The sequence below is a fragment of the Artemia sp. Qi Xiang Cuo genome, chromosome 4 (assembly GCF_049724085.1).
Source record: "Artemia sp. Qi Xiang Cuo chromosome 4, ASM4972408v1, whole genome shotgun sequence".
NCBI lineage: Eukaryota > Metazoa > Arthropoda > Branchiopoda > Anostraca > Artemiidae > Artemia > Artemia sp. Qi Xiang Cuo.
In genome coordinates this window covers 467436-489282 of record NC_142797.1, presented here as the reverse complement: position 1 = coordinate 489282, position 21847 = coordinate 467436, and the positions used below count along the sequence as shown (strand labels likewise).

The 21847-nt window shown below is 34.9% G+C and overlaps 1 protein-coding gene across 1 annotated transcript in view; it reads right to left on the bottom strand.

Moving 5' to 3' along the window:
• The window catches only part of LOC148952659 (uncharacterized), a 160683-nt gene that overhangs the window by 98824 nt on the left and 40012 nt on the right, over positions 1 to 21847 (bottom strand). The window contains exon 5 of the mRNA XM_089087326.1: positions 17077 to 17786. Coding sequence (XP_088943452.1) covers positions 17077 to 17786 — 710 coding nt within the window. The remainder of the gene's footprint in view (positions 1 to 17076; positions 17787 to 21847) is intronic.

The following is a 21847-nucleotide window of genomic DNA, read 5'->3' as shown; positions in this document are numbered from 1 at the left end:
TTCATGAGTAGCGCAAAAATCGATTAGTCGCACACCATTGTCATTAATTTCCCCCAGTCCATGTTTACCGAGGATAGTTGGGGCATAAGAAGCATCACCTCCAATTTTAGCATTAAAGTCCCCACACACAGTCACAATATCATGACTATGCGTTTTTGCAACAACATTCGATAACGCACGATAAAAGTCATCTTTGGTTCGATCACAGGCATCATTCGTTGGGGCGTACACTACAATAACTGTCAATTTGGCCTGTGAAGTGGCGAAACGGGGACGAAGAATCCGCTCACCAATTGGTTCCCAGTCCACCAGGCATTTTTTGGCCCGATTACTTAGTGCCATTGCGACACCTGCTTCTTTTCTAGTCTCAAGTCCGGAATACAAGATGTGGTAAATCTCAGATTTCAAAGTCCCAAAACCAGTAAGCCTGATCTCAGAAAGTCCAGCTATGTCAATACGGAATTTATCAAGGGTTATCAAAACACTGTTGAGTTTTCCTGGCTGTGTTTCTTGATTAAGTGTTCTACCATTCCAGTATCCAATACAAAACAATCGGCCGTTTTCAAGAATCCTGTCCGGGGGCGTGCATTAGTCGTCTTCACAGAAGAAGAAGAAGTCAATCCGAGGCTATCTGTTGCTGTTTCTTGAGTAATTAGTTTTTACGGTGGCGGGTTACTAGCCCACCGACCAACCAACGAATTGGAACAAAATAGTCAGCTTAGATTAGTATAAGCAGGGGTATCGCGAGCAGGTTGCTGACCACCGCCCCCAAAGCTGTTATGAACAAAGTATAATGTCCAAAATAATCGGAAGAAATATAGAGTATAATAACAAAGACAAAATCTTGTCTGTGAAAGAAAATATAATAAAATTCTTTTAGACCTCTGGGCAACTTAGCTTAGATTTAGAAGTGTCGATCCCCTTGCTCCACTCCCCTCTGTTACCCCTTGTTCTACAACCCCATAGTATAACCCCCCCCCCTAAGAATTAGTAAGTCTATAGGTACATCGTGAGACGAGGAGCCCCCCTGGAAATGCGATATGGTGCTCCTCAAGAAATTGAGCAAAGTACACCATGCAGATAGAGTTTGTCTCCTATTCCTAACCACATGTTATCTCCTTCTGCGACGCGTCAGTAAGCCCCGTATCCTCTATTGCAATCTGTCCGTACCCCCCTCCTCTACACAATACCGTATAGACTATGCAACATCTCAAAAGTGTTGTGAGGACTCCATTATCTTTCTATACAATATCGTGAGGACTCCACTAAATCCCTATACAATGCTGTGCGAAACAGCTTTTCATAAAATTGACCTATAAATCTTCCTAGATTTATAGAATCCCTAGAAATCCAATAAAGTATCCTCCCTGGGAATGAACTTGATTATACTACTGGGGAGATAGAATTTTCTATGGAAGGGAATTAGGATTTAAATGGAGGGGAAGCCAGTTCCTTATGCTGCAGTTTGACGTTTTTACCCAATTCTTAAAGATTAAGTCTTCATAAAACGGGGCCATTTAGTTCAAATAAAAAGCTTTTGAAAAAAAAATACTACAAAACTTTAGCGCTAAGAGGTAGGGTATGAGGAGGAAATAACCTTCTCATAAACGGAATAATTTCTGTTTGTTTTAAGTTTTAATGATGCTCTTTACTTTCACTTGAAAAAAATAGTTTTTTTTATTTAACTGGTGGCAAAGTCGTTCATTGTTACAAAACAAACAGAGCTTATTTTAAGGTACTATTATAAGGCTTGGTGGATAGTTTATACAGTATTAAATAAAAGCTTATACAGTATCTAATTGAACCCTTTGGCGGGGGGGGGGGGAAATATATTGCTATTAACAAGCTTTTATGCGCATTCGTTTTGTGAAGGGACAGTAAAAGCCTTTATTTTTTTCTACAGTAAAAGCAGTAAAAGCATCACTTATTTTCATATCATAGTCCCAAAACTTTGAGAAACTGACCCATACTGAACTTAAGCTCTAACCCTGGGAAAATTGAAAATGAATCTTTTTTTTTGCTATTATATAACTATATATGCATACAAAATAAAACATTCAAAAATAATATAATTAAATATACAAGGGCTCATTCAATTGGAAATTGGAATGGCTTGTACCCTTTTTAATAGTCGAAAGTGATCGTAAGGCAACTAACACCTCTTCCATGCCCAACATTTTCCGAAACACATCCAATCAAAATTTTGAGATATCCATTTTGTTCAGCGTAGTTGATTTCCAGATAGAAAAAATGTTTGAGGTCACTCTCCCAAAGCCTTCAGGGCAAAGGTTGTAAGTTATGGCCTGGGGGCATAAAAGGTTTTTATAGAATGCGTTGTCGCAGAAACTTCAAAAGGGCTCATTCGATTAGAAATTAAAATGGCTAGTGCCCTTTTTAATAGTCGAAAGTAATTGGAAGGCAACTAACACCCCTTCCACGCCCACCATTTCCCCAAACTCATCCAATAAAAATTTTTAGATAGCCATTTTGTTCCACGCAGTTTAAAATTCAGGAAATTATACCTTTGAGCAGGACACTCCCCCCACACTCTTCAAGGCGAGGGTTATAAGTTATGCCCTGGGGGCATATAAGTTTTATTGAAGTATATGTCGTAGAAACTTGAAAAAAGGCTCATTCGATTGGAAATTCAAAGATCTATTGTCCTTTTTAATGGTCGTAAGTGATTTGAGGGCAACTAGCCCCCCTCGTTTGCCCACCTTTTCCCAAACACATCCAATCAACATTTTTAGATGCCCATTTTGTTCAGCGTTGTTGATTTACCGCTAGAAATTATGTTTATGAGGAGAACACTCCCCCATAGCCCTCAAGGAAAGGGTTGTAAGTTATGCACTGGGGGCATATAAGGTTTCTGTAGAACGCACTGTCGTCGAAACTTCAAAAAGGGCTCAATCGATGGGAAATTGAAACAGCTAGTGCCCTTTTTAATAGTCCAAAGTGATTGGAAAGCAACTAAGACCCTTTCCACGCCCACCATTTCCCCAAACATTTCCAATCAAAATTTTGAGATAGTGATTTTTTTTTCCACGCAGTTTAAAGTTCAGGAAATTATACCTCTGAGCAGGACACTCCCCCCCCCCCCATATTCTTCAGGGCAAGGGTTATAAGTTATGCCCTGGGGGCATATAAGGTGTTTTATTGAAATCTTTGTCGTAGAAACCTAAAAAAGAGCTCAGTCGATTGGAAATTCAAAGGGCTAGTGCATTTTTAATAGTTGGAAGTGATTTCAGGGCAACTAACCCCCCTCTCACGCTAAAATTTCCCCCCCACAATCCGCAGGGCAAGGACTGTAACCTATGCCCTGGGAGCATGTAAGGTTTTTATAGAAAGCGATGTTGTAAAAATATCAAAAAGGGCTCATTCGATTGAAAATTGAAAGGGCTAGTGCCCTTTTAATAGTCGAAAGTGATTGAAGGGCAACTAACCCCCTCTCACGCCCACCATTTCCCCAAACACATCAAATCAAAATTTTGAGATACCCATTTTGTTCAACGTAGTTTGAAAGTTCTGGGAATTAGGTATTTTTGGATGATAACTCCCTCAGAGCCCTCAGTGCAAGGGTTGTAAGTTATGCCCTGGGGATATATAAGGTTTATATAGAAAGTTGTTGTAAAAACATCAAAAAGGGCTCAGTGGAAATTGAAATTTCCCTTTTTAATAGTCGAAAGTGAGTGGAGTAATTGACCCCTCACACGCCCACCATTTTCGCAAACGCGTTCAATAAAAGTTTATAGACAGCCATTTTGTGCAACGTAGTGGAAAGTTCTGGAAATGATGTAATTAAGGATGACAAACCCAGCAGAGTCCCCAGGGCAAAAGTTGTAAGTTAGGATTAAATCAAAATGCACTGTTTTAATGCTATTTCTCAATAAGGCATCTCAGCAGTAAGCTCAGCTTTGGAACGTGCGCGCACGTAAACCGTCTAAATTAACCTTAAAAAATGAAATAAAGCTATGTCGACTTTGCATGTCTCTCTCACTATGTATGCGCCGTCGCGGTGTACACTCCATGTCTTTCTCGGTTTAAGTTTTATAGTTTAGTTTTTACGGAAATGGCTTATTTTCCGATCCAAACCTAGGCTTTTTCTATTTGAAGATTTACATTTGAGCCAGAGAAATATATTTTTTTGTACAAAAACAAGAGTTTACGGTCAAAAAATTTTATAGTTCAGTTTTTATGGAAATGGCTTATTTTCGTTAATTTTCTGAATTAAATTTCTGTATTGTGTCTCCAAGAGGTGCATTCAAGATGTTCAAAAAACTTTAAAGTTAAGTTTTACCATTTTCGACCTGATACCTTAAACTAGGTATTCTTTTCCCAGACTACTCTGCCTTTCTATGATGAACAACTAAAATGTTCAAAAATCTTTAAAGTTAAGTTTTACCATTTTCGACCTGATATCTTAAACTAGGTAAGGTATCCTTTTCCCAGACTACACTGCCTTTCTATGATGAACAACTAAAATGTTCAAAAACTTTAAAGTTAAGTTTTATCATTTTCGACCAGATATCTTAAACTAGGTATCCTTTTCCCAGACTACACTGCCTTTCTATGATGAACAACTAAAATGTTCAAAAAACTTTAAAGTTATGTTTTATCATTTTCGACCAGATATCTTAAACTAGGTATCCTTTTCCCAGACTACACTGCCTTTCTATGATGAACAACTAAAATGTTCAAAAACTTTAAAGTTATGTTTTATCATTTTCGACCTGATATCTTAAACTAGGTATCCTTTTCCCAGACTACACTGCCTTTCTATGATGAACAACTAAAATGTTCAAAAAACTTTAAAGTTAAGTTTTAACATTTTCGACCTGATATCTTAAACTAGGTATCCTTTTCCCAGACTACACTGCCTTTATATGATGAACAACTAAAATGTTCAAAAAACTTTGAAATTAAGTTTTACCATTTTCGACCTGATATCTTAAACTAGGTATTCTTTTCCCAGACTACATCATAATTTTCTTACAAGAAACTAGAGTTTACGGTCATAAACCCCTCTTAGCTCAGATTTTAGGCTAGCAATTCGCCCCCCCCCCACTATCACACTACAGCTACGCTAAGACAACCCTCTGTCATCGACCCATCTCCCCTAAAACACTTTTCAGCCATTTCTATTTAAAAATATTATTTTAACTCATTCATTCGGGGTTTTTCGCAAGCAATTTGCCCCCCACTCTCACAATATAACTACGCTAAGACATCCTTCTGCCATCAACCCATCTCCCCCAAAACACATTTCAGCCAATTCTCGTTAAAAATTTTATTTTCAAGTCATCCACTCGGGTTTTTTGTAAGCAATACATTCCCAAACATAATCTCACACTCACCACATATCACCCTATAACTACTCTATGACAGCCAGGTCCCAACGCACAACCCCCCCCCCCCCAAAAAAAAAAAAAAAATTCTGAGATTTATAGTTAAAAATGTTATTTTAACTCATTCATTTGGGTTTTTCACTACCAATTCACCCCCCCCCCCCACTATCACACTATAACTACGCTAAAACACCCCTCTGTCATCGGCCCATCTCCCCCAATACACTAGTCAGCCATTTCTAGTTAAAATTGTTATTTCAAATCATTCATTTTGGTATTTTGCTAGAATTTCACCCCCAACTATAACACTTTAACTACGCTAAGACACCCCTCTGTCATCAACCCATCTCCCCCAAAACACTTTTCAACCATTTCTCGTTAAATACTTTATTTCATCTTAGTCATTCGGGTTTTCGCTAGCAATTCGCCCCCCACTGTCACACTATAACTACGCTAAGACATCCTTCTGCCATCAACCCATCTCCCCCAAAACACTTTTCAGCCATTTCTCGTTAAAAATTTTATTTTCAAGTCATCCACTCCGGTTTTTTGTAAGCAATACGTCCCCAAACTATCACACTATAACTACCCTATGACAGCTGGCTGCCATTGAACTATCTCCCCCCAAAAATATTTTTTCAGAGATTTCTAGTTAAAAATGTTATTTCAAATCATTCATTTGGGTTTTTCGCTAGTAATTCACCCCCCACTATCACACTTTAACTACGCTAAGTCATCCTTCTGCCATCAACCCATCTCCCCCAAAACACTTTTCAACCATTTCTAGTTAAAAATTTTATTTCAACTCATACATTTGGGTTTTTTGCTAGCAATTCGCCCCCCTCACTATCACACTATAACTACGCTAAGACATACTTTTGCCATCAACCCATATCCCCCAAAACAGTTTTCAGCCATTTCTCGTTAAAAAAAATCATTCACTCGGGTTTTTTGTAAGCAATACGCCCCCAAACTATCACACTATAAGTACTCTATGACAGCAAGCTGCCATCGCACTATCTCCCCCCAAAAATAATTTTTCAGAGATTTCAAGTTAAAAATGTTATTTAAACTCATTGATTTGGGTTTTTCGCTAGCAATTAGCCCCCCTCCCCACTATCACACTATAACTACGCTAATACACCCCTCTTTCATCGACTCATCTCCCCTAAAACACTTTTCAGCCATTTCTAGTTAAAAATTTTATTTCGACTAATTCATTTGGGTTTTTCGCTAGCAATTCGTCCCCCACTATTAGACTATAACTACACTAAGACATCCTTCTGCTATCAACTCATCTCCCCCAAAACACTTTTGCGGCAAAGCTTCTAATTTAGTCAATTTGGAATTTAGTAAAAATATATTAAGACGCAAAATACAAAGTTTAGAAATACCACTTTTTATTAAGATAAGGAACATATCCAGCCAAGTTTCTGCTTAACGGGAAACTGAGAAATCACCACTTTCTAGCTATTACGTGGGTTGGTTAAAGGAAGGTGTGGTTGATAAAAATGTATAAAAGATACATTTTATGGGAAGGGGTAGATTTTGACTGATACTAACTTTATGCCGGACAGACCTCTGGTCCGTTGATTTAGAAATACCTTGGAATATTGTCAAATCATTGTAAGTGTCTAAATATCTTATTATATATTATTGTAGTTTTCCAAGACTTGTGGTCTATTTGGGACAGCCAGTCCCAGTAGAAAGTATATATCTAGTATTATTATATGTTAATTGAATAAAAGTACTGTATTTTAGACAACCTCTCTACAATCTACCTTTAGTCCTTCGAACATACCCAGTTTGTACGCCTCATTAGTCCGGCCATAGCCTGAGGCACGCTACCAAACTTTATTTACCTTAGGGCCAGAGTTTACCTCCCCTTTAAAGAGAGAAATAAAGGACTCTACAACTACAACCCCTAATTACCATAAAATACGCTTTTACAACAACTGGTGGCTGTTTGAAAAACAGGGTCGAGGAGACTAAATAAGGTTGCAAAATACAAAAAAAATCGAAATGACCGTATTAGAAGGGGAAAGTAAATTTACTTTGCTTTTAACGGCGCTCGAATTAGCAAAACTTAGAGCAGCTTTGCTCGAACTTTGGCTATTAGAAATAAATTTGTATCCCCTCAAAAATTTGGTTACAATAGATAAAAAGGAAAAAAGGCTCAATCAAGGATTGTAAAATAGAAAAAAATACAGTATTTAGCTTTTAAAAAGTAGAAGCAAGTGTATAATTAGTAGTTTTTTAGTGTTAGTAATAAATGCAATGTAGTAGTGCCGTAAATCACTAAATAATAAAGTATTTGTACTGTGAATTAAAAGAATAAAATAAAAGATAATACTTAAAGAAAAAAAATCTTGCTGGTCTGATGAAACGCTGGTAGAAACAGAAGAACTTTGGACATAATAGTAACAAATAGGATCCCAAGTCAGCCTTACTACAGGTACAGGCTATAGACTTATTGTCCAAGTAGAATACCTCTACAATTTAGCAAAGGAAGCACATAAATTGTGGTCTGAACAATCATAGGTTAGAAGATGCCATTTGCGAGTGTTTTTAGGAGTAGAGACGCTTCAAAAATATGGCATTTTACGACGTAGTAAGCAATAGACCTTTGTTAAAGCTAACCCGAATACTAGGTTATCTGTACAACATCACATTCAAAGGGAAGATAAAGATAGATAAGTATATAATTAAAGAACTTGAGGAAAGGGATTAAAAAAAACGAGAAAAGTAACCTTATAAGTGAGAAAACAAATGTGGAAGCTTAGCAAAAGTCGCCGAAGGAAGCAAAAAAAAGAGTTGTTACCCAGCTGTGACTGGAACTCTGCATAAGGCGAGAAGTTCGGTGAAAGAAATCGTTAATCACAGAAAATGGAGGCATGGGGATAGGTCTTAAAAGGTTCTCCTTTACCTACACAGAGGACCTTCATCTGAATAATGGTGTTAGAAAAAGTTCAAATTCTGAATTAGCTCCGCAAAATGAGTTACAAGAAAGTTCAAATTTGAATTTTCAGCCATGGCTGCTTTTGAGCCATGTAGGTGTAAAGCTACCAGTGTATGAAAACTGTTATGCTTGTTTACATAGAATATAAGCCACTTTAGGACAAACAGAGAAGGCAATGCATCCTTTTGGGATAGCTGATATTGATATATCTGGTCCGCTCTTACGGCTACTCAATGACAAATCATCCTCAAGTCTAGTCTGATTATAAATCAATAGAGTTTAGTCGAATATCAGGTAGAGTGTATATCAGATAAAAACGGTCTGATAGCAGAAATCAAATAGAGTGAAGCCAATAGTCCATTATATTCAAATTAGCCTACAAGTAGATTGTATCCAGGAACTAAATAGAAATAATATTAAGGAAAAAAAATAAATAAAAATAAAACGAGTAAAAAGCCTATAAAGAAATATTTTTATTTTCTTTTTATATCGATATGTAAATAACATCAAAGTTTTCCCTCTAATATATATCACCAGTATAAATTATTACCGTCACGTAGAAAAGAAATTCAAAATTTTTTTAGCCTAAATACTCGTAAGTTCCCAGAAAAGAAATAAGCTCCGATCTGAAGTGACATCATAGCTTCCTGCAAAAATTTTGTTTCCGAGACGAGATAAAACTTCGCGAATGGTGTACTGACAAGACATGTCAAAAAGAATTACGTTCAATAAAAGAAAACAAGTAAGTCCGCCTAACTTATAAATGGGTGTAGTGAAACTAAATGAATTATACATATGTAGAATCAGCATTAAAAGGCGATTCTTTCGATGTGTATATTAAAAAAAATTGGGGGGTTGTTAAAAAACCCAAGGAGGCTTGACTACGGAAATAGGGTCATTGGAAGCAAGCAAATTTGGAGTTGAGCTCAATCACTGCTGGTATCTCGTTGTTAAGGTAAATGCGAAGCATCTACTGACCTTTGACTCTCTGAAGTGGCACTTCAAGTAGAATTTAAAAAAAATGGTTCTTGAAGAATTTTAAAATAATTATAATAGGAAAAACAGCAAGAGTTCACATTAATTGCGCAATACATATACAAGCTAGCTGTAGTCTTATTAAAATTAGTTATAGTATAATATAATATTTTTATTAGTTACACGAGGTGAAAGAGAATAAAAAAAAATTAAAGACAATAATTAAGCGCTATAAAGATTAAAGCAAAACTTAGAATAAGCTTAGAAAGAAAAAAAGGGTGCTAAGTAAAAGGAACTGAAAGCAATATAAAAATAAGTTATAACCTAAAAACTTACCAGAAGGAGTAAGCCAACGACAAATCCATTAAAAATGAGCCAAAAAAAAATTAACTCCATCGTCACAAGCAAACCACAATTCATAGTTCAAAATAATAATTTTAGGTTTAGCAATGTGTTGGATCTGAGAAAAACGAACTGGCACAGAAGAAACCTAGTTTAAACAATTGGTTTTCACCTTTGCCAACCCAAACACCCAAATCCCAATCCGTTGAACCCTAACAAAAATTAAACGTATCCACTTTTTCTTTGAAAATAAAATATAACATTAAACAACAAAAAAAAACTCGCAGTAATGAACAGAAATTCATTCTTGTAATTCTCCCAGATTGAAGCTTATCAATAAACCACCGATAATGAGCACGGAACTCAAAGTTATTTAGCCTTGCAAGAGAATTATTGCCTCTCTTTCTATGGCAAATAAAATAGTAATTAAAGCTGCGATAACATTGGCAACCAGTATATCGTAAAAATTGCATTTTTAGGAAGAATGCGGGGCAAAACTTAATTAAAAGTGTTCTAAAAATCAACTGAAGAATACAGTACTTTTCTAATACAAACACTTTTGGACAGAAAAAAAATTGAATTATGTAAAAAAAATACAGGTGGAAAAAAAAATAGACACCCCTCCCCACCTCTTAAAAATAAGGATATAATGAATTTAATGATAGAAGGGCAATCAGTATAAAAACTTGTTAAGTTTATTGAAAAAGAACATGAAATATATAAATATAGGCTTAAAAAAATACCTATTTTACTGAAAAAGCGGAAAAAGACTTGAAAAAAACCCTTCGGCTTCATTGAAATAAAGAATTGAAAAAAAGGAGAAGGGTTCAAGTTAAAAATATAGCCAGACGAAATTAAAAGGAAAAGAAACTGAATGGAGTCAGTTAAACTCTGTTATACGCACATATTGAACTTGCCGAATGAAATTAGCATGGAAACTATAGTAAGTAGGTACAAAATGAGCGGCATTTATGCAGCAAAAAAACCGTTATAGCGTTGGACTTTTGTCAAGATGAATAAATATGTTTGATAAATGTTCAATGTAGAAAGGAAAAATTTTGTTATCTTATGTGAGACTCGTTTTCGGAGAATTTACTAGCAATGTCTGTAAAGTTAAATAAAAGAACATAATATCCATAAGGACTTAAGTTGAAGTTGAAACCTACGTCAAAACCACTAAAAGTTGGGAAGTTAAAGTGAAAATAATCATTGTCACTCGTATGTAAAAAAAAAAATTACTATGACCCATGAAGGCACGGTATTTTTTTGCAGAAGGGCCACTTTGTTTGATAAAAGAATAGCCCAAGAGAAAACTGTGGCCACAAATCAAAAAGTGTGGAAATACTATAAATAATTAATTATTGTGTTTGCAGGTTCGTAATAGTCCTTTTAGCTGTAGCCCATGACAAGAGGACCTGTAAACGTTATAAGGAGCTACCAGAAGGCAACCTTGGTAAGTAAACCTTCAGAGTACAGGCACGAGTCATTTGATAATGGCATAAGAGGTATAAGGTGAACAGCTAAAATTTTTAACTTATCAGATCCAAGCTGTAAATGAAGCCTTAACCCAAAAGGACATTAAAGCTGAAAAAAAAGAGAGATTACAGGCAAAAACGTTATAAAACTGTATCAAGTACCGAAAATTCGAAAATAATGAGAAAGCTCAAAAGTCTGAATAAACAAACAGGCAAATAGTAAGCTAATGACAGTTAATGAAACAAGTGGGTTCGAAATAGAACCAAAGTGGTAAAACAAAGATAAGAAAATATATATAGTCGTATGCAGAAGATATATAAATTTGTATTAATGTAATTGGGAAAATATATACAATTATAAATGTATTTTAAAAACTTTTATAAATATGGAATTGTTATTGTAAAAAAAAATTTATAGAGATGTAAATAGCAAAGTCGTGTTATATGAACTATTTCCGATCCCTTATATGGAGATTAATCACAATGCTCAATTATAGTGTATAATTCAATTATAGTGTATAAGATTTATTTTTGTTTTAAATTGCAGTTAAGACTTCTCAGATAAAAGTCTTGGTGGGCTTATTTAAAAGTTGTACAAAGAATAAATATTGCAGTGATTAAATAAATTATTAGGGTACATAATTATTATTTGTTTTTAACAATGAAGCTATGTATCAGAATTACTTCGGCTAATATATATATATATATATATATATATATATATGTATATATATATGTATATAACCTAAACTATCCATGTAAATATAGTAAATTAATATGTTGAGTATTTGTGTTTTTTATTTTTATATCATTCAAGAAGTATTCTAGATTAATACTTCATAAGCAATTCATAAAACACTAATTGGAATTAATTCCAACATGGCTATACCGTGTTTTATTTTTTTAAATGTTTTAAGTTTTAACCAGTAGTTAAATATCGTATCTAGTTTTGCGAATTAAAAAAAATACTTGCGTAAGCTATTACACAATGACTGTATATATATATACTATATTTTTATTTTATTTAAGTCTTAACTAGTGATTTAATGCAATATATAAATGTTTGACATCGAGTCAGCTTATAAATATATTTTTATTGTGAAACAATCTGTTCAGTGATTAATAATTATATATTAAGAGTAAAAAGAGGAGAAAGTAATTAAAAGTAATTAACTTTCGTTAAAAAAAAATAATGCAGTGATATATACAAATTTTGAGAGTTTCTTTTTACTATATATAGGTAACAGATTATGCTTTATGTGTATACTAATATGAATATTTATTTTAGATACAGCCTTAGCTTTTTTTTTGGAAATCAAATTTTTCGTAGCATCCTTTTGGATCCATTTTTTTCAATCATATTTTGACACATTTTTGGAAAGTACATATTTTGAAGCCACTTCAAATGTATCCTGATACTATCATCTCATACCATCAGAAACCAAACCATACTTGATCAACTGATATTTTGGAAACTTTATGCAGTATTACAGACTTTACTACAAGTTCATCAGAAAGTGAGATAAAATCAGAACTTAATTTAGGCCTAGAGAATGTGCTACACAGCCCAAATGGCTTATATTATTGAAATATGTGAAAATGATTTGTGCTGGAAAAATATATGAAAATTTAAAAACCAAAAATGTTATGTGATATTTATCCAAGGCATTTCTAAAACGAAAAATAAACGGTATATCAACCACATCACACAGAAAAATTAAACTATTAATGGGAATTAAATTTAAACTCAAATAATTTATAAACTTTTCTAATATAACTTGAAATCTAATTTAAGTAGAACCAATAATATAATGCTTATGCCGCTTGGGGTCAAGTTAAAACAGAAGATGCATATGAAGAATGGTAAAAAGAGTATTTTTCAGTCCAAGAGACAGAGAAAAAGAGAAACAAGGATGAATTTCAAAGTGAAATCCTTGGACAAAAAAAGAAGATGGCCTATATTGGACCAGAAATATGACCCTAAGGAAACCCATTGAGGTTATATGCACATAATAACCCAAAGATGGCAGTATAATACCTGTAAACCAGATTTAATTGTTTTAAAAGTAATATATTGAGAATTGGGACAATTCTTCTTTAAATGGGGAGTATTGTGGTAAAGCTTCTAATTTAGTCAATTTGGAATTTAGTAAAAATATATTAAGACGCAAATACAAAGTTTAGAAATACCACTTTTTATTAAGATAAGGAACATATCCTGCCAAGTTTCTGTTTAACGGGAAATTGAGAAATCACCACTTCCTAGCTATTACGTGGGTTGGTTAAAGGAAGGTGTGGTTGATAAAAATGTGTAAAAGATACATTTTATGGGAAGGGGTAGATTTGGACTGATACCAACTTTATGCCGGACTGACATCTGGTCCGTTGATTTAGAAATACCTTGGAATATGGTCAAATCATTGTATGTGTCTGAATATCTTATTATATATTATTGTAGTTTTCCGAGACTTGTGGTCTATTTGGGACAGCCAGTCCCAGTAGAAAGTATATATCTAGTGTTATTATATGTTAATCGAATAAAAGTATTCTATTTTAGACAACCTCTCTACAATCTACCTTTAGTCCCTCGAACATACCCAGTTGGTACGCCTTATTAGTCCAGTCATAGCCTAAGGCACGCTACCATAGTTTAATTACCTTAGGGCCATAGTTTATCTCCCTTATAAAAGGAGAATAAAGGCATCTACGACTACTACACCCAAATATCATAAAATACACTTTACAACACTTTTCAGCCATTTCTAGTTAAAAATTTTATTTCAACTCATTCATTTGGGTTTTTAGGTAGCAATTCGTCCCTCACTATCACACTATAACTACGCTAAGACATCCTTCTGTCATCAAGCCATCTCCCCCAAAACACTTTTCAGCCATTTCTCGTTAAAAATTTTATTTTCAAGTCATCCACTCGGGTTTTTTGTAAGCAATACGCCCCCAAACTATCACACTATAACTACTCTATGAAAGCAAGCTGCCATCGCACTATTCCCCCCAAAAAATATTTTTTCAGAGATTTCTAGTTAAAAATGTTCTTTCAACTCATTCATTTGGGTTTTTCTCTAGCGATTCGCCCCCCCCCCCTATCACACTATAACTACACTAAGACACCCCTCTGTCATCGACCCATCTCCCTCAAAACACTTTTCAGCCATTTCTAGTTAAAAATTTTATTTCAATTCTTTCATTCGGGTTTTTTCGCAAGCAATTCGGCCCACAGTACAGCACTATAAGTAATCAAAGACACCCCACTGTCATCACCCCACCACTTGTATGTTATACAGAACACATCGAAGAAGTAAAGCTATCCGTTATTAAAATTCTTTTTTTGCCGTCTACATCTCTCTTAGTATCAACTTTATAGCATACCATAACGGCAAACTCTTCTTTAAATTGACAACACTGTTCAAACGACACTTGTGTATTATACAGAAAACATCGAAGAAATAAAGCTAGGTCAACTAATAAGACCATTTTATCATCGTTAACCATTTCCATAGATTGATATTCTTCCAAATTTATAATAAATAAGCTATGAGTTAACAACCCCAAGGGGTTACCTTAACTGATAATCACCAATTCGCAAATGCTATACCGTTTTTTTTCTCCACCTTCATACGATCCAATTCTCAAATGTAATCTAGCTCTGTTTTTTCCCTATTATTCAATTAATATCGTTCGTATAATCCAATTCGTAAATGTTAAACCCTTTTTTTTCTCCACCTTCATAGGAACCAATTTGCAAATGCCATCTACTGACACAGTCATCACCATCTATTCTTGACTAAAGGCAATTGTCCAAAAAAATCAGAAACCACTCTTGATAGCATAAACTTCAAAGAAATGGAACAGTGGAAAATTCATGGGTTATAGACAGCTTTTCCTACAAAATCATTCCTAAATACGCAATTTGACAATTTCTAGTTTTCGATAAAAAAAAATAATTATACTCTCAAAACGTGTTTGACCACTTTATAGGTAAAGGTGTGGTAACTTTTTAAAATGAGCACGTGAAACTGTACTGCATATTCTTGTGAAATTGATATCAATAGCAAAAAACCAGTCTGAATAGCCTTGAGCATTGTCTGTCCTGAACAAATTGTAATAACAAAATAAAAGTACAATCCAATTCCCTACTCAGGTCTGTTTCCGAATATAATGGCCCGGACAATTGTTTCTCTGTTCCCTCCCCTTAATGCGGCCAGATAAAGCCCTTGGCTATGTAAAAAACTTGGCTTATTTTGTCATTTTTTCTTTAAACTTGAACTATTTTGCATAACGAATAAACTGTTGACAAGAAATAAGTACGAAAATAATGGAAACCAAGAGAATCAGCCAAGTCATATATATAGTATAGGTACCATATATATAGTCTAGTATAGGCACCCATCCCACAAGAGGGGAAGGTCTATTCAGGTTTCCATAAAAAAGGCGACCCCGTACAAAACGTCCGTAAAAGTGGATTTTCCACAGATACAAAATCGGTTTAATATCTGGATAGTCAGCTTCAATGCATTCAAACCCCAGGAGTCACTTTTCACCCATTTGAAGGTCTTGTAAAGACAACCCAACTGCATTGGCATTTAAAGTAATTTTTTTTAAGTTATTGGGTCAAAATCGATGAAAAGTCGGGACGGTGTTTCGAGGGGCGGACAAAGTAGATGACAATGTTAGGAAATGGCAAAGTAAAACCTCTTCCAGAGGTTTATTTTTTAGACCTTTCAATCATTTTGGATTTTCCTAACATTTAAAAAAATACTCTTTCAAATAAAACCAACGATCTGGCGGCTAGTCTTGTATTTGGTCGTCCTACGCGACAACTGTTAAACATTAAGGGTGGTCCTGTGACAACCTTCCAGCCATGGCAACTCTGCGCGAAGTGAACGGGTAAGAGGAAAGGAGGAAGAGAGAGAGAGAGAGAGTGAAAGATAAAGAAAAATGGAGAATGCGAGAGAAAGAGAGAGGACTTTGGTAAGGTTTGAGTAAGATTCTAACGAAATAGCTTACGATACTTGTATCACTAATACGAAAAATATATTTCCTGTAACTAAGACATACAATACTAAAGCAATGTAAAATCAGTGCCTACACGAACATTTATAAAGAAGGGTTGGGAGAGGAGGGCAAGGTCGCAAGAACCCTTCAGAGACAGCCCATATTACACGACAAATACCGATATATAACAATATAATAGTTGTCCTTTGACCGCTTTTGACTCTTAAAAAAGGATTAGAAGTTTCAATTTCCAATCTACTGAGTCATGTTCAAAGTTAACACGACCACCCCTTTCACAAAACCTTATATATTAACAACGGACACCTTGCATAAGGCCCCATGCCCCGGGGCTATGGAAGATTTTTAAGCTCACTATTTCCCTCCCAACATATCTGGATGTGCCCCTGCGATTACCTTGCAATGTCAACCACATAGGAACTGAATAATTCTCTTGTGATTTCTTTCTCATTAGTGTAGATCAGACATTAGTAGCAACTATATCACATTTTTGTTTATCTATATTTAAGTTTAAATTTTTTTTAAGTTTGACTTTAAGGTTCTTTTTTTTTTACATTCACAAATAAATAAATTAAACAACACATTCGTCCTGAAGAAGACCTATGAGGGTTTATTTACTCAAATAACTTGATTATATTTACCCATTAAACCCACTATTTAATAATAACAATATAATAACAAGAAACAATAGAATAAAAACAAATAAATAAAAGAGTAAAAAAATTAAATAAAATAAAATGAAAAAAACTGAACTAAAAATAATAATGGATAAATAAAAATATAAAAGAAAAATAATAATAACAAACCCAGTCTCAATCACTTTTCAATACTCACCCCCCCTACCCCACCCTACTCACCCTTACCTCCCCAGCTCACGCTTTCTTCCCTACCATCCATAATAAAATTAACAATTATCCCCCAAAAAATAATCTTTTAAATTCATTTTAACCTGAGGAGAATCATCGCGTTTTGGAATGTGAAACTTCATGTGTGTTTTCAGGTAATCTTTACGAGCAAACGTTTTTTCACAGATATCACACTTGTAGCTTTTCTCACCAGTGTGAACTATCATATGACGACTTAAAGTTGTGTGACGCAGGAAGCGTGCGTCACAGATGCCACAAATGTGTTGTTTTTCACGTGTATGAATCCTCATGTGTCTTAAGAGACTATCTCTGAAATCAAATCTTTTTTTGCACATTTCACAACAAAAATTATTATCTCCTGCATGCGTTGCCAGATGGCGGTTTAGATGTTTATGACGATAAAATCGCGCATTGCAGATGTTACAAATATGCCGCTTTTCTTGAGTATGAATTGTCATATGAGCGTCAAGGTTTTCTTTGACAGCAAATGCTCTCTGACAAACATTACACTTGAAGCTCTTTTCACCTGTATGGGTCTTTAGATGACGATTCAGATGTCCACGATGAGTAAAATGGGCGTTGCATATACTGCAGACAGCTCGTTCTTTTATCTTATGCATCTTTGTCATGTGGGATGCAAGATAGCTTCTATGAGTAAATTCTTTATCACACAGTTCACATTTAAATGTATTCTGTGAAAATAGTGGTAATGCAGAAACTGTTAGTAACGTGTCATTTTTAACTACCAATGGCCCCAATGAGGCGAAACTTTCTTCAGGTACCCCTCCTCTACCTGAAAACAAAACAAGTCAGTATAATCAATGTTGGCCAAAGGTACTATTAAGCTATTAAGGAAGAATAGATGTAGATGGAAATACATAGCACATGGCAAAGGCAATTTAAAACAGGCCTATATAAAAAATAGAGAAAATTAAAATTAAAATCAAACCAAGTATATACGATCGCGCTAGTTCATAACAGAATCATGGAAATAAATAAAATCAAAGTGATATTCCATTATTCCACATAATATTCTACTATATATAGTAACTTGATTGCGATGACTTTATTCTCTTACACATGATAGGTGGTTAAGATTTTGGTATCCTTTTTTGTGGTAACTCATGCAGGAAACTACTTTAATATCGTTACTAATAAAGTCATTGGTATGGTATAATATTAGAACAAGGAAATAACTTCTAAATGGCTTTATTCTTGGGGTTGGCACAACAATTGTACACCACTGACTTTATTTGGAGTTAAGGTACTGTCTAACTTAAAAGACAAACTGAAACTACGCTAAGAAAGTCGCCCAAAATCGCAGAAAATACCTTAAGGGCTAGGCACACGTAGCTGATTTCGGGAACCGATTTCAGCAAGGGTATATTCCACGACGAGTGATTCTAATTAATGATGCTAAAAGGCGGGGCTTAGTGACATTTTTCGGTGATTAATCATCATTAATTACGATTAATTTACGATAATCATTAAATACGATTAATTACATGCCTATAGCTGTAAAGCCGTCGTACATTCCTTGTCTAGAACGTAATTAATGATGATTAATCACCGATAAACCGTCACTAAGCCCCGCCTCTTAGCATCAATAACTAGAATCATTTCACGTGGAATACACCCTTGCTGAAATCGGTTCCCGAAAGCAGCTACGTTTGCCTAGCCCTTTACAGTAGAAGAAAACACTGGAAAACTAAACTCCAGTGTTTTCAAACACGCAGTTAAGTTGGCAAGCCTTTGTTTATATTTTGTTTGGCTAGTGAAATTAAACTTATGTATTTCAGAAATTGCAAGTTTTGTTGAAACTGTCTAACATATATAACTTTATTTTTCTTTTGGTATGCAGATCAATGGTCCACTATTGCGGAGGTGCTAATGGTGACTGGAGGCAAATTATCCAATGCTTCTCCTGTTTTTTCCCGGGATTTCCCTCCATTCATTAAGAGCTGGATTGAGCCAAAGTGAAGATAGAGCTGCTGACCCTCATCCTCAACCAAAGACCAGGACTCACACACCTGCCCCGACAGATATAGGACTGCAAGTCCAGGGTGCCACCCACTCAGCTAGCAATAAGGCAATGCAGGGAAATCATACAGGTTTGTTCCTGTTGCTGAAGTTTTAAGTTGTCTAGTTAGGCAAAGCCTGAAGTTTACTGATTATGTTTATGCTGTAAAAGGTGATAATCACCCTCAAAATAAATAATTTGAAGATAAAAAATTTTTAAATCTTGATCCTTTATTTTAGTTTTCTGCCCCATAAAATTTTTTCAATCATATGGAATGTAGAGCAAAAGAATAATAATAAAAGCTACTTAAGTTTGCTGCTACCTAGAAAAGCACGGACTCTCCGAGAGCAAAAATGGATCTAGTTCATTGATTTGTTGTTTTAATTGCTTGTTTCCTAAAGAAACAGCACTTAGCTTTTAGGCTTTAATATGAACTTCTTTTTGAAGATACTCTGATAGAGACTGATAGCTTTTGATATATTTTTTTTTCTTGTCTCTAAACTTTTGTACTGCCTTACGATTTAAAATAAGTTTAGTGCTCAGTGTCATGGTAATTACGATCACTATTGGCTTATACCCTTGACCCGTTATAGCAAAAATACAAATAGTGAAAACTAAAGATTTCAAAAACCCCATTAGAAGTTAATTTATATAGGTCTATGGGTGTGCACAGTTTTACGAAAGCAGAATTATAGCATTATTTATCAAAATTAAACATGATATGATAACTAATAGTTAGGCTACACATTAGGGGAGAGGTGAGCGGGAAGGAGTGATCAGAGGATATTTTTCAGTTTGGGTCGAAAACACAAAAAGGTATATTTTTGGGGTGGTGGGGGATTTTGGATCACTGTCGGCGCATTATATTTCTCATTGTCTCTAACAACTTGGTATTCTTCTTTTGACTCCCACTAACAAAACGTGTTCTCGTAATACAGACTAAATAAATAAAACTTTTAAATATACTGAAAAAATTCCACGATAAATAGGTTTTTTTACAGTTGCTTTTAACGTACAGCAAAAGTCGAACAAAAAGTCAAAAGTGTTGACTTTGTAAATACGTTCTAATTTTGTCGAACAAAAAGTGACAATAAAGTGAGAACATCGTGTCAAGACCATATTTCATAGGTAGCCTTTAGGTATCCTTACAGATTGACGCACAAGTTTTTTATATTATCAAAAACTATTTTTACCAGTATACCTCTTTGATTTGATCATAGCGCAGCAGTATTAAGTCTATTAAGTTATCCATCATATGTAACAGGTTAATATTTTTCATTTAACTTCTATTTCCAATATGTGTTCTTTCACTTCAAATGAAATAATTAAAGTCTTCTAAATAAATTCGAATGATCCCAAAAAAATTTGTGACACCTTTTTAAACACAAAGTAGAATTCTTTGCCCAAGAAGAAGCAATGTGGAGGAATGAAGATCGACCTATTTTTGCAACACATCTTCAAAATCAAGTTCATATTTTTTGTGAGATTTCATATGTACACTTAGAGTATCCTTACGGGCAAATGCTCTTTGGCACAAGTCGCATTTAAAAGTTTTTTCACCAGTGTGCCTCTTCATATGACGCATTAAAGCAGTGCGCTTTAGAAAACGTGCATCACACGTACTACAAACATGCCGCTTTTCACATATATGAATTCTCATATGTCTAACCATACTATCTCTGTGAGCAAAGGGTTTTTGACAAACATTGCAAATAAAGCTCTTTTCTCCTCTGTGCAACGCCAAATGACGATTTAGATGCCTATTGCGTAAGAATTTCGCATCGCAAATCACGCACACGTGACGCTTTTCTTGGGTATGAATTGTCATGTGACTTAATAAATTCTCTTTAACAGCGAATGCTCTTTGACATACACTACACTTAAAACTCTTTTCTCCTGTGTGCGTTTTTATGTGACGTTTCAGATGTGGCGAGGTTACAAATCTTGCGTCGCAAAGATTGCATACGAAATTCCTTTTCTTCTTGTGAACTCTTGTGATGTGGGATGTGAGGTAGCCCTTGCGAGAAAAGCCTTTGTTGCAGAAATCACATCGGAAAGGTTTTTCGGGAAGATCTGCCGTTGCCTCATTTTTGAGATCCAGCGACATTGGGGCCGATATTTGCCCTGTTGACCTTCCTTCTGAAAACAGACGAAGTTAATTCCAATCAATCCGAGAAAATAAGATAAACAAGTCTTTATGGTTGATAGTTTTCCCAGAGTGATTCCAAACGTACCACAAAGGGCCTCACATGTGTAAAAAGCCTTTTAGAACAAAGAGAAAATGCTTCAGATTTCAAAAATATTTCAGATTTCTCTTCTTTTTTGCAAGAGTATTTTACGACACAGTTGTAAACCTATTACACTTTATCACAAGCGTATCAGATAGAGAAGTAAAAAAACGCGTCGTTTATACCTGATGTTGCATTTATTCATTGTTGTCAAATTATGTTAATTTTTGCTACAACTTTTCTACTGAAGACGGTCGCTGTATATGTGACCGAAGAATCTGGAGTTTTGTACCTGTTTTTTCACTGTCTAAATAAATGGATTTATCCCCATTTGAAAGTTTATTTGTTCGTCTTAGAACGGCAGTGTGGTCTAAGAAAACAGCACCTAATTTAAAGGTGTTATGTCGAAAATCTGAAATCCTCCATGGTAGAATTCCTGCAGTTGAAACTTTCAACTGAAAGGGAGAGGGTTATCCGGGAAAAATATTCCCACAGACAGACAGTGTGGGGTAGGGTCTAGCATAATTTGAAAAACGATCAGAAATCAAAGCCTTTTTCAAATGAAAGTATGCCAAGGAGAATTTTCTGGCGGAATCGTCCACAAGA